Source organism: Taurulus bubalis (assembly GCF_910589615.1).
Source record: "Taurulus bubalis genome assembly, chromosome: 7".
Lineage (NCBI taxonomy): Eukaryota > Metazoa > Chordata > Actinopteri > Perciformes > Cottidae > Taurulus > Taurulus bubalis.
This window is the reverse complement of record NC_136595.1, coordinates 1273955-1287075: the sequence shown is the minus strand read 5'-3', so window position 1 is coordinate 1287075 and position 13121 is coordinate 1273955. Positions and strand designations below refer to the sequence as shown.

Genomic DNA, 13121 nt, shown 5'->3' with positions numbered 1-13121 from the left:
CACAGGCTGAAAATGAAAATCCCTCCTCTTCCTCTCTTCCTCTCTTCTCCTCTTCCTCTCTTCCCCCTCTCCCTGCATCATGTGGTTAAAAGGCACTCTGGACATTTAGCATAGCACTTCCATGGAATCAGAAGATGAGTGAGCAGTGGATGAAGCTGATGAGTATTCCTCCTCCAACAAGTCATGCTGCAGTGTACATGTCTGTCTAGAATATTCTGCATTTGATTCTCTTTGACATCTGTTTGTCATAATTAGCATACTGGTTAAGGGGATCCAGGTGGATATTGTGTGGCGTTCCTGAGATATTACACATGAAGTCACACGTGACCTTTGACCTCTACGAACACCCTCCAGGTGGATCTGAGGTATTCACGGGATGGACCACCTGAGAGCTCAAGGTCAGGCCTCCAGCCTCCCTGCATGGAGGGACAACATGAAGCTCCTGCGTGTGCAGCTGCTGTCAGAACGTTAGCTAGCCTGAGAAGCTAACGCAGCTGTGTGACTTCTGAAAGCCACCTGGCTTCAGACCGCCTGTCAGTCACCACAAACACAGCCGAGGCCCGTTGTGATGGAGTGACACTTTGAAAGGACTTTAAAGCTGCACCAAACAATCAGAACCCAAAGGCCCACGACCTTGAACTCCAGCTCCATGGCGGTGACGGTCTCTCCGGCGGGGGTCTGGGTGAGCTTCTGGATGTGGGCGTACAGGTTCCGGGCGGGGACTTCTGTGCTGCCGCACGTGGCGGCTTCCAGCAGCGCCTCGTGGATGAAGACGTACTGGTCCTCCGTCTGCACCATGTAGTTCCTCTGCGCCCGCATGCAGGTCACGTGACCGTACACGTCCACCGCCTGCTCGTGCTTCATCCTCTCCAGCATGGCCGCGATCACGATGAAGCAGCCGGTGCGGCCCACGCCGGCGCTGCCGCCGCAGAGAGAGAGAGACGTTTACATCGTGAAGCTGTATCTACACTTCAGTGAAGAGATCACCTTACAATATCAACATGGCACTACAGTCAGAACCAAGAACACAGCACTAAACCATGAGAAGACTTTCAAAACTAAACGATCTCAGTTACAGTTATTGATGTGCATCTATTCACCTCCATGACACGTTTAACAGAATCCATAAACCCCTGGACTTGTGTTTCTGCAGGATTATGCAAAAGATACAAACTTTCTGCACATTCAACCCCTTTGTTGCTTTGTTCTGAGTGTTACAAATACAATAAATAATCAAAGTGTAGTGCTTGGTGGCTCACCTGCAGTGGGCCACCATGGGTCCAGCGTCTGGAGGGTTACAGGCCTTGACTCTGCGTAGGAAGGCCAGTGTCGGGGTGGGGTACTCGGGCACGCCGTGGTCGGGCCAGGCTATGAACTGGAACTGTCGCACCTCTCTCTTCTCACTCGAGCCGTTCTGTTGGAACAACATGGACACGGGACATGTTAGACATGTTCTACTGTCTGCAGGTAAGGGTCCTAACCCGGGAGAGTCAGCAGGTTTGCACCTCTGATGACCTCGTCTCAATGGCAATGGCTTTTTGTGGTTTTGGTTAGACGGCTGAAATAAGATCTTAAGAGATTTGAAGTGTTTCACCGAGGACGATGTCATTTTTGGCAATTTTCTCAGATGTTGGTTACTTACATGTCTGCATCCATATGAACCAGCAGAGAGTCCCTGAGATGAGAGGAGGCCCAGAGGTCATGAGGAGTGACCTCTGGCTTCAGCCTCTCAATGTGCGGCTTCATCTGACGCTGCACGTGTCCCACAGCGTGAGGCTCTCAGTCACATATCAATATTGATCAATATACATAAAGCGTTGAGCTACATGTTCACAGTGAAGGTGCACACAATGCTGAGCCCGGCTGAGTTTGTCATCACACGCTGTATCATACATGTACTTTAGTGTTTCTTCATAGGATTTACAGTAACACTTGTAGTTAGGAGGGAAATGAATTCAGTTGCATCAATATTGAAATTAAGATTATATATATCTTCACTTTCTTTGGAATGGTGATACATACTTTCAATAACACAAACGCACGCAGTAACTAATTAATAAATCACCAAACGGATTAATGTGAGAATGTCACATGATGAGCAGCACTCAAGAGAATGAACGAGACTTCAGGTCTCTGAACGAGACTTCAGGTCCTCTGAACGAGACTTCAGGTCTCTGAACGAGACTTCAGGTCCTCTGAACGAGACTTCAGGTCTCTGAACGAGACTTCAGGTCCTCTGAACGAGACTTCAGGTCTCTGAACGAGACTTCAGGTCCTCTGAACGAGACTTCAGGTCTCTGAACGAGACTTCAGGTCTCTGAACGAGACTTCAGGTCCTCTGAAGGAGACTTCAGGTCCTCTGAAGGAGACTTCAGGTCCTCTGAATGAGACTTCAGGTCCTCTGAACGAGACTTCAGGTCTCTGAACGAGACTTCAGGTCCTCTGAACGAGACTTCAGGTCTCTGAACGAGACTTCAGGTCCTCTGAATGAGACTTCAGGTCCTCTGAATGAGACTTCAGGTCCTCTGAACGAGACTTCAGGTCTCTGAACGAGCACACTGCAGCTGGCAGTGGGAAATCATCATCATCATCATCATCATCATCAAGACAACTTTTACTCAGAACTCTCAGGAAGCCTCAGTCTTCACATCTTCATTCGAGCCGCAAGAAACAATCTGCTGTTTTTATTTTTCTGATGTCAGGACAGCGAGGAAGAAGAGCGAGGAAGAGCAGTGCTTTTCTCTGACAGGCTGAATCACTGATGAATGTATTGTTTTCATTGTCATCACTAGAGATTGGAGAGCAGATTGCACTTCCTGCTCCAGTCGCATGGAGTCGTTCTACAGCGATGGATCTGAGCCTCAACCTAAAATTGTCTTTCATGATTTTCCCTGTTGATGACAGCCTGTGTTGGGCTGAAGGTCGCGGCACACATCAGGTCTCACCTTGTAGAGGGCGAATGTGCGCACGCTGTAGGTCGCTAGCTCCACGGTGTCCAGCATGGTCACCTGGATCATCCCATACGTCTCCGTGCCTCGACTGGGCCAGTACTGGTCACATTTCACCTGCACACAGACACGGGATGGGTACGTGTGGGTTAAAGAGACAGAAGGGCGAGAACAGAACTGAGACGTGAGAAGAAATGGAATATGTGGTTCTGTTGGTCACATCTCATGAGCATCCATTCCTCACAGTGGTACAGTCCAGCTCTCCATTCCTCACAGTGGTACAGTCCAGCTCTACTGTCAGATTGACATGAATAGCTGTGGACGTTCATGATCCCAGAGGGGAATAATCTTTAAGCATTTTAATATTCCTTCAGGTGAAATTATACAAATTAAACACTACAATGAGTTGATTTTGTCTTCTCTTTCCTAATGGGTGCTGTCCTCGCTACGCAATACAACCATTTCCACACAATCGGAGAGTACATGTGTGTAGAAAGACAACCAGGCTGAGTGACGCAGCCTTTAACTTTAACGCTTTCAACTCACTAGTCTTTCATCATCTATCTAATAGGATTTAGTCCCAGGAAAAACACAAGTCAAGTGGATATGTTGGTCTTGTTCAGACTTCCACCTCAAATAGTTTTATGTTATTTTCATGCATCCAGATTGTATGGAGAGGTCTGGACAGTGTCCAGTGGGGTTTAAGAGCGTGTTGCCTGCTGCTGCGCTGACAGAATGCGCTAACTTAGCACTAATAAAGCACCCACTGGTTTCCTAATGAGCTCTTTGGACTCCCTTCCCTCTACTATTGAGAACACGGCGTGTAAAAGCAATACACTACAGGCAAAGGTTCCACACGGAGCGTTGTGATGCAGGAGGAACGTGGAGCGATGCAGAGTTCAAACCTCCATTAAAAAGAGCATAGAACAAATTGGTACAAGCAGTGTGTGCCCTGCTGCTGCTGCTGGCTGACGGGGTGCAGCACCATGCATGTGGACACGTGTTGACTTGAGGGCAGACAGACGAGGGAGGTCACGCAGCATGGGCCTGGTGCAGCTGTCATGTGGGCAATGTGGCTCAGCACAACGTCCTGTGGTCAAAGTGGTGTGAAAAGCCAGTTCACCACCTGGACAGATCACACGGCCCATTAACCTGTTAAAAGCCCCATGGGGGTCTAGACCTCTGTTACAGGCAAAACGACCCGTGTGATGATGATGAAGAGACGGGGGACATAACGACGTACGGCTACTTTATTTATATATATGAATATATATACGCCTCCTGTATGAGAAACTAGTCTCATGTATTGGAGAAAATGCTCCAAATATATGATGTGGTATAAAAAATAAAAAAACATGGAGACAGAGGAGGTGGACGGGCCGAACAAACACGGCTCTATCGCCCAGGAGACCACTGTGTGTGTCCCATCTGTGGCTTCACTTGACTTTACAAATGCATTTCTAAACCAAAACCCAACCTCTTCCTCAACATAACCAGGCGCTTGTGTTGCCTGGAGGAGTCTTGGTTTGCCTTCACAGCTCCACCACGTGCTTGCTGCTCTGGACTCCCCAGTGCGTTAGAAAGGCCGTCAGCATGTGGCGAGTCTGGACGAGGACGCTCGTATAGGCCAAAGCACGGGCGATGTGCTCTCACCTGAAACATGGAGGAGGAGCCTGAGGGTGGAGCGGATTGACTTGATTTTGGAGCCATTTGATGAACTGCAGTTTTTGGCACTTGGCTTACTTTGGACGGTAGTAAGGTTTTACACACATTTCATGAGGGAAAGTTGTAAAGACTACTCGTGTGTTTTGGGAACAACCTTTCAAGTGTGGCAGTAAGACTTAGGGGACGAAACCCACAGTCATTATGTCATTCAGTCTAATGCGAGTTCCCTTGCTGTCTGCCTGAAGGAACGCTGACAGACCGGACGAGTTACTGCTCCTGCTGACACCAGTCACCTCTGCAGGTCTACAACAAGATTTGCTATTTGTTCCATTTAACCCTGTTTCTGGCAAGATCACTTCCATTTGAAGCAAAGGCTTTCCAGCTGGGTAAGGACATTTACGACATATGATTGGCTGCTGTGGTCCTAATAGTAGTTGTTTTGTTGCCATGCAGGTCTGGCCCACAGACAGTTGCCCCCTTTGCCCGACTAGGAATCCAAGCCTGGTGTTGCCAAGTCTATCCAGTCAACACTGGTAACGTCTTGCTTTTGTAAAAATCGGACACCCCCTGATGGCCATCACACATAACTAGTTTAGGGCACTTCCACATTGGCTTCAATATTCCGACCCCGAGGTTTGCTTTGTTAGATATTTTTCAAGGACACAAAAAAGAATGATCATTGTGCCATTTTCTGGAAGGATTAATAGCAGAACATTGAACACATGTTGTTTGTGGCCATCATATTTGTATTGTGGGGTGTACCTGCACACTGCATTGTTAATGAATACAACAATTTAGACTTGTTTAAAAATGGTCCGTTAGTCCTCTCATGGACATGCAAACAGAAACGCACGAGTGCCTCAAACCAGCAGAGACAGTTTGGTTATCGGCTGCAGCCGTTACCTGGGACACAGGTAAGAACACCTCATATTTCCTGGACCTCCGATTGAGCCGACGGGTGTTATTGGCTCTGGCAGTGGGCTGACGGTCTCTGTCACAAATAATAACGGCTCAGTTCTGCCCCTTGGTTGTGGAGTTATTAACAATGTGAAAAAGGGCTGAAATCATTCGAATAGAACTGCCCCTGCTGGCCCTCGTCTGCCTGGTGGCTGGCTGTGAAAGCCTCGTTCCTCGGGCCGCCAGCAGCATGACGCCGCTGCAGGGCCATGGAAACATGACAGCAAAGGTAGCTGAAGGAAATGATGCACTCTTGTTTAGTAGTAGTTATGAGAAAGTGCTTCTTTCAGAAGGGCGAGGTTCTAACTTGTTCTGGACGTCTCTTATTTTCAAAGAATTTGTTTTCCAAGAGTTCTTCATGAGACTTTAGTATTCACACCAAATGAGGAGCAGATTTTCCTCGATGCAAATTCCATATAAAGTCACTGCAAAGACGTGAGTAGATGCAGTAGACGCGAGTAGCTAATACGCAAAACCTTTTGCATATTTCAACTTAAGCAATTTCAATTCCCGCGACGCCGTGAGGCGAAAGCCTCTGAGATTCTCCTCCTGTCATCACCAACGTCCTGCAGTTGTTGAATCAGAAATGGATAAACAAAATGTTGTAGCCGTATTAAAATATTAGTAATACAAATAATAATAGTGATTATATGTTACGATGATAACATGTTAGCATAGCCTAGCTCCTTTCAGAAAAGTCGTTTGCTTGTCGTCTTGCGGATGGACCCAACAAGCAGAAGTGATCAGTTCGTTGCCATTAAATCACAGCTAAACTCTTGTAATTCACAGAGTCCTCCGGATGGCGTTCTGACCCCAGACACCACAGCGTTTAGTTCCCCAGGATCTCTGGGACCTCCACAACATGTACGAACCGCCCACAATCCAGCCCACCACCCCAACAAACTGTGATAGGGGACCAAGACTATTTTGCTGAACCACATCAGCCCAAACCATTTTGGGTTCTAGATAAAACCCATTGGATATAAAATGGTTCTTAACAGAACCCACTAGGTGGTTTCTCGATGAAACCTCAGGGGTTTTAAACAGGTTCTCTGTAGCACTATAACCGGTTCTAGAGGAGAGACAGGGGCAGCCCCTTTGTGACTGTGGCATTGGGTCCTCCAACAGTAACAAGCATCATCACCTCCTTCTGGGTGAAGACCCCCATCCTTTGTGATGGAAACATGCCCTGCATCATCAAGCCCCAACAAGCCTGGCCCTCTGCAATGGGCCCGCCTTGACCCCGAGGGCAACCGGCCTTAATTAAAGCAAATGTCAGTGGGGTCTGACCTGAGTTTGGTTTGAATAAGGTGATCTTTGTTTGACTGAAAGAAGGTGGACGCCGATCCGTGATCCGTACGGAGGCCCTCGCTGTTCTAACCGCGACTAATTACACAGATTGAAGTTAACCATCACAGTGTGAAATAAAGTCGTTATCCGCCGATATTCAGTCAAATACACGATCATTTATTCTTTTCTAGTCATCAATCTGATAATGTGACTTTGTAAACAACCAATCAGTGTTTAATCAACAGGTGAGCTAGTAGCGCTAGCAGCACCGCTAACGGCTAACGATTGGAGGTTATGTTCAGTTACATTATGATGCGTTCAGGCTCTGTTCAGTGAGAATGAGTACTGGGCGAAAGTAAATTAATACGTTACCACGGTGTGTTCAAGTGTAATCTAGTAAGATGTAGTGTTGGTGAGAAACTTGAATAAAGTTGTTTGATTTAGATGTTTTCACAACATCGTGAATATATATCAGAGATGAATTATGACCTTTACACAAACTCGTACAATACATCAATAAAACTACTAATGACAAGATTTGTTTTAATAAAAAATATTAAACGGTTGAAAGGATTTCTGGGACTTTTAAAATATCTGCTAATATGGATCATAATGATCGTCAGTTAGTGTCAGCAGCAAAGAAACGTCACCAGCATCTGTAAAAGTTATATTTGCTCTTTTATTTGATGCTGATCAGATCCGTGGGTTTTATGATCCGTTGCACCCCAAATGCTGATGATGATGTATTATCTGTTTCTTCTCCTGAAAACTGAGCATGCTCTATTTATTTCTGTACATACTTAATGGAGCAGTGTTGGGAGCATTTCAGGGGATCTATTAGCTCAAATTTAATATTATATTCAAAACTATGTTTTCATTTGTGCATAATGACCTTGAACTAAGAACCGCCGTGTTTGCTTGTCAGCATGAGGCCTTCATGTCTACATAGTCCTACAGAGTCTACAGCACTGAACACGCTGAACCCTGACTCCAGAGAGGAGGCGCACACGTAAACTGAAACCGGTGTCATCATCATTTTGAGCGGCTCACCCGTGACTTCTCCTCGAGGCGGGTCATCATCACGATGGTGCAGGTCCTCTGCTCCCACACCATCCTCCAGAAGTCGCTCAGCGTCTCCGGCAGCGGCCCCTGGGTGGCGATGTAGGCGTTCTGCTTCCTGTAGCCGTCGATGTAGTTGGCGTTGATGTAGTCGCTGCCCAGAACTCCTGCGGTGAGGACGAGCCGGACAAAGTGAGCGGGCCAATCAGGAAACAGCTGCGTTTCTCATTAAAATGTGTTGAAATACACTTAGGTCGTCTCTGATAGAAGCCTGTTTACACATAAAGGCCCGTGGAGTCGCTCTCACCGTCCACAGGGGTGAGGATGACCCTGGAGTGGTCGTACGCAATCACGTTTGCATAGCGGTTCTTTGGCTTGTTGACCTCCAGGTTGGAGTGCTCCCAGGTGAACTGCTGTCCTGGATCCACAGACTGGAGAGAGAGAGAGAGGGCGAGAGAGCAGGTTACCATTCATTACAATACTGCCTCTATTCGTTGCTGCTTTTTAAAGCCGGTCAGAGCTTGGAGAGAAGATTCCGGACCAATAAATGTGACAGCGAAACTAATTCATCCAGCGGCTCTATAATATGAAATATGAAAAGCCCTGGATGATCTCTAAGCCCCGGGAGACACGCTGGACTGTTGGGACACTCCTGAGTTCCTTCCACCCAGCAGCTCAGTGCCTGATAGCAACACAGAACAGATCCCGTGATGAAGGCAAGCGATGCAGAGAGCTCTACATTAGGGTGAGTGATGGAGGGCCACCAGCGTTACACCAAGAGGGAACAGATAAGGCCTTCACTTCTCCACACGGCCACTAGAGACAGCGGATCAGTGCAGAGAGCGCTCCGAGCATGTGGGCGTGTCTGTGGGCGTGTCTGTGGGTGTGTCTGTGTGCATGCATGTGGGCGTGTCTGTGGGTGTGTCTGTGTGCATGCATGTGGGCGTGTCTGTGGGTGTGTCTGTGTGCATGCATGTGGGTGTGTCTGTGGGTGTGTCTGTGGGCGTGTCTATGGGTGTGTCTGTGACAGTGGGCGTGTCAGTGGGTGTGCCTGTGGACGTGTCAGTGGGCGTGTCTGTGGGCGTGTCTGTAGGTGTGTATGTGTGTATGTCTGTGGGTGTGTCAGTGGGCATGTCTGTGGGTGTGTCTGTGGGCGTGTCAGTGGGCATGTCAGTGGGCGTGTCTGTGGTTGTGTATGTGGGCGTGTCAGTGGGCGTGTCTGTGTGCATGCATGTGGGCGTGTCTGTGGGCGTGTCTGTGTGCATGCATGTGGGTGTGTCTGTGGGCGTGTATGTGGGGGTGTCTGTGTGCATGCATGTGGGTGTGTCTGTGTGCATGCATGTGGGCGTGTCTGTGGGCGTGTCTGTGGGGGTGTCTGTGTGCATGCATGTGGGTGTGTCTGTGTGCATGCATGTGGGCGTGTCTGTGGGCGTGTCTGTGTGCATGCATGTGGGTGTGTCTGTGGGCGTGTATGTGGGCGTGTCTGTGGGTGTGTCTGTGTGCATACATGTGGGTGTGTCTGTGGGTGTGTATGTGGGCGTGTCTGTGGGCGTGTCTGTGGGTGTGTCTGTGGGTGTGTCTGTGGGCGTGTCAGTGGGCATGTATGTGGGTGTGTCAGTGGGTGTGTATGTGGGCGTGTCAGTGAAGCATCGCTATGTAGATATGATGGACTCATTCTAACCTCATGAGAACATTGTGATGAGGATTATGTTATATACACATGACACATGAAGCATAGACTTCTATACTTCTATATACATGCAGCTTTAACACATAAAGCATAGGCTTTTATACAACCAGAGGAACCCCTGGTGGTCAGGAGAGAGAATGCAGCTTTAACACATAAAACATAGGCTTTTATACAACCAGAGGAACCCCTGGTGGTCAGGAGAGAGAATGCAATGTTTTAAGACACTTCCTTATCAGCTGCACTCTGCAGAACTGGAGGTGCCACCTGTGGACAGCTCAAAAGTTAATATGTCCTATCAATTACTATAAAATCAAACAATAACTCAACTAACATCACCTTGTTCTCTTATTTTGTTAACTGCTCTGTATTCACTGTTCTCGTCTTCCTCGTGCACCCATTAGTGTTCTGTTTTTTTGTCTTGGAATAAAAAAAGAGAACAGATGGTGAAAGATGCTTCTCTAAATAGTGTTTCCTACTTATTTATTTGTACTCTGCATTCGAGATGGAAAACCCACGCCTGTGTTGCAGTGATAGCAGAGTGCAGACAGCTTTTCGCTGTGCTGCCCGATGATTGGTCTCTATCGATTGCAGGCTGTGTATGCCGCCGCAGGTTTAGCTGAATAATGACAAGCTGAAGATTGTTATTCAAGATTGACCTTTCACGCTTCTACTTATCTTTCATCATCTGGAAAACACACACACACACACACACACACACACACACACACACACACACACACACACACACACACACACACACACACACACACACACACACACACACACACACGAAGCCGTGACAAGGACTCTTAATATCCTGCTGCTTTTCCCCCTGACTGGCTGCTCCCCCTCCAGTCTACAACTGATAATAATGACAATGGAGAAAGAGGTTGAATGCACATCTTATTTAACAGCCTGTTAGGTAAGGCTTCCAGCGCGCTGCACTGACAAGCCACTCACATTACCGGTAATGTGCTCCGCCGACGTGTAGATCGCTTACCGAGTGTGTCAGCGCGATCACACCGACAACCAACAAAGCAGGTGAACACGGAGGGAGGAAGAGCCGGGCCTGAAGCGTGTTCGATGGTTCTGCCACCTGCTGCCTCCTTCACTGAGTTAAGGAAATCAATCAATCCCTTTAATACACATTGCAGGAGTCGTTATAGGCTTTGATCAGATTGGGTTTTTATCTGATCCTTTCTGTCACTTCAAATGTTTGCATCAAAATGTACACAGGTACATTTCTAAATCTAGTTTCCTGGACCACAGATACACAAATATGAATGTACTGACCAGATGCATGTCTATGATAATTGCTTGCTGTACAGTAAAAATCCAATAACTATATTAAACAACAAAATAAGCTATCCCCCCCAACCCAAAATAAGAAAGATAAGCAAAGATGCCCGAGGGCAAAGCACCAACGTAAATGTCTTACTCCAAAACCTTTGAATGCCATTTCATTATTAGTTTCATTTATGATCATTTTTGAGGCAAAAAGGAGGCAGTTTTATTATATTTTTACCAATTGATGGCAAATTTAAACTGTTTTTCGAGAAGCTCCACAAACTTGGGTCGGTAGCTAGCTAGCTAGTCAGTCCTCACTGTCTCAAAAGGCCGCTCTCGTAGTATTTAAACAGCTAGCTAGCTAGTCAGTCCTCACTGTCTCAAAAGGCCGCTCTCGTAGTATTTAAACAGCTAGCTAGCTAGTCACTGCCGCTCTTCACTGCTCTTATAAGGCGGTTACCGCTGACAACGGCATTCCGATCCAGAAACTTAGCACCCAGCCTCCGGTTCCCCCTCAGGTAAACGGTGGTAACTCTGTCAGCACGATCGCTGTTGTTAGCACCTTTAGCTCCTAGCCGCCGCCATGTTGAGAGCCTTTTGTAGGCAATACTTCAATCATAAATCTGCTCTGAATTTCAAATGTAGCAGTGTTAAACAACAAGACGCACACCAGAGCTCCAGACAACTCACAGCAGAGTCTTGCAAACGCAGATACAAAACAGATACTTCAAAAGAGCCGCAACAAGAAGCCTGAGGCTCAGTAAACGGACAAAACTCAGTTTTACTAGCGCAAACAAGCTTTTCCTCATTTGATACGGCTAAGAAATAGATGTAATCATAATTATGTGATGAAGAGAAGAAAGGTTTCAGAGTGCATGTGCAGTATATGAAGTGGTCTCCAGTCCCCAAACAGACTCATTCATCAGATGTAACAAGCTGTGAGATCCTCTGGCAGCTCTCCTCTTAAACCAGCTTTCCATTTCAAGCCCTGCTGCTCTTACTGCGGACTAATGGCTGGTAGCTCCAATGCTACAGGACGCAAGAGCACATACATGTGTGTGTGTGTGTGTGTGTGTGTGTGTGTGTGTGTGTGTGTGTGTGTGTGTGTGTGTGTGTGTGTGTGTGTGTGTGTGTGTGCATAACTCATGTTGTGGGGAGATGAATCTGTACACAGCCACAGTGTGGGGACTCTGCTTCCTTTGCAGACGGAATGCAAATCCCTGTGACATAACGTATTACATTTGCGGGGGAAGACTTGATTTAAGGTTTGGGTAAGGATTAGGCAAGCAGTGGTTATGGATCAGGTAAATCCAGAGGAATGAATAGAAGTCAATGGGAAGTCTTCTCAAGTGATGGAAACAGGAGTGTGTGTGTGTGTGTGTGTGTGTGTGTGCGTGCGTGCGTGCGTGCGTGCGTGCGTGCGTGCGTGCGTGCGTGCGTGCGTGCGTGCGTGTGTGTGTGTGTGTGTGTGTGTGCGTGCTTGAGAGACAGGGTTGAGCCATGTCACTGATTATTTTAATGGCACCGCCATGGTCCATAAATTGGATAACATTTTTGTATTTTTAAATAAATACCAAAATATTTTAAGCATTCATTTTCATTATTAGGCTAATAAATACAAATATGCATGCTTGTCATTGGGGATTTAGTATCATCAAATCACAACAGTTCTATCTGTTTAATCTATTCCCATTCAGACACATTGTGCTCGTCTCACCACGATATGCTAAGCTGTCACCATATTGAGTAAGAACAAAGTTGGAAAGGTACAAAAGTTGATTCGGCTGCTGTTTCATAATTTATATGCCCCCTTCCTTCTAGGGTGCATAAACAGTGCACCCATCTGTCCTGGTTTATCCGCTTGGAAATTCACCACTTTAAATGCAAATTACCTCCCTTTGTAGGACATCAACAAGCCATAATCCCTCACTGCTTTTACAGTAGGTAAAAGCAGTGGGATGTTATTCCTGGAAAGGAGACAGAGATTTATGCACATTTAGCAGCATCCTTTTTTTAATTCTTCTTCGTCTTTTCTTTTTTAACAATGCTGAACTTTAACTGTGCGATGGTCAGCCAGCTCCATACACGAGTAGAAACACATCAGGGGAGAAACTGGCCTGGAAAATGTACTGTGTTCGGTATTTTAGTGAGAAAATATATATTTATCGCTGGCCTGACTGAAACAAAAAGCAATTTCCAACATCACTAAGTTACACGGAAAAGAA

General features: G+C 46.8%; 1 protein-coding gene across 1 annotated transcript in view; it reads right to left on the bottom strand.

The window, feature by feature from the left end:
* The window catches only part of ptprfa (protein tyrosine phosphatase receptor type Fa), a gene marked incomplete at its 5' end in the record, with an annotated part of 188492 nt that overhangs the window by 21480 nt on the left and 153891 nt on the right, over positions 1–13121 (bottom strand). Inside the window, 5 exons of the mRNA XM_079220647.1 lie at positions 634–919; positions 1260–1414; positions 2946–3065; positions 7911–8086; positions 8227–8350. Of these exons, the coding sequence (XP_079076773.1) occupies positions 634–919; positions 1260–1414; positions 2946–3065; positions 7911–8086; positions 8227–8350 (861 nt within the window). The remainder of the gene's footprint in view (positions 1–633; positions 920–1259; positions 1415–2945; positions 3066–7910; positions 8087–8226; positions 8351–13121) is intronic.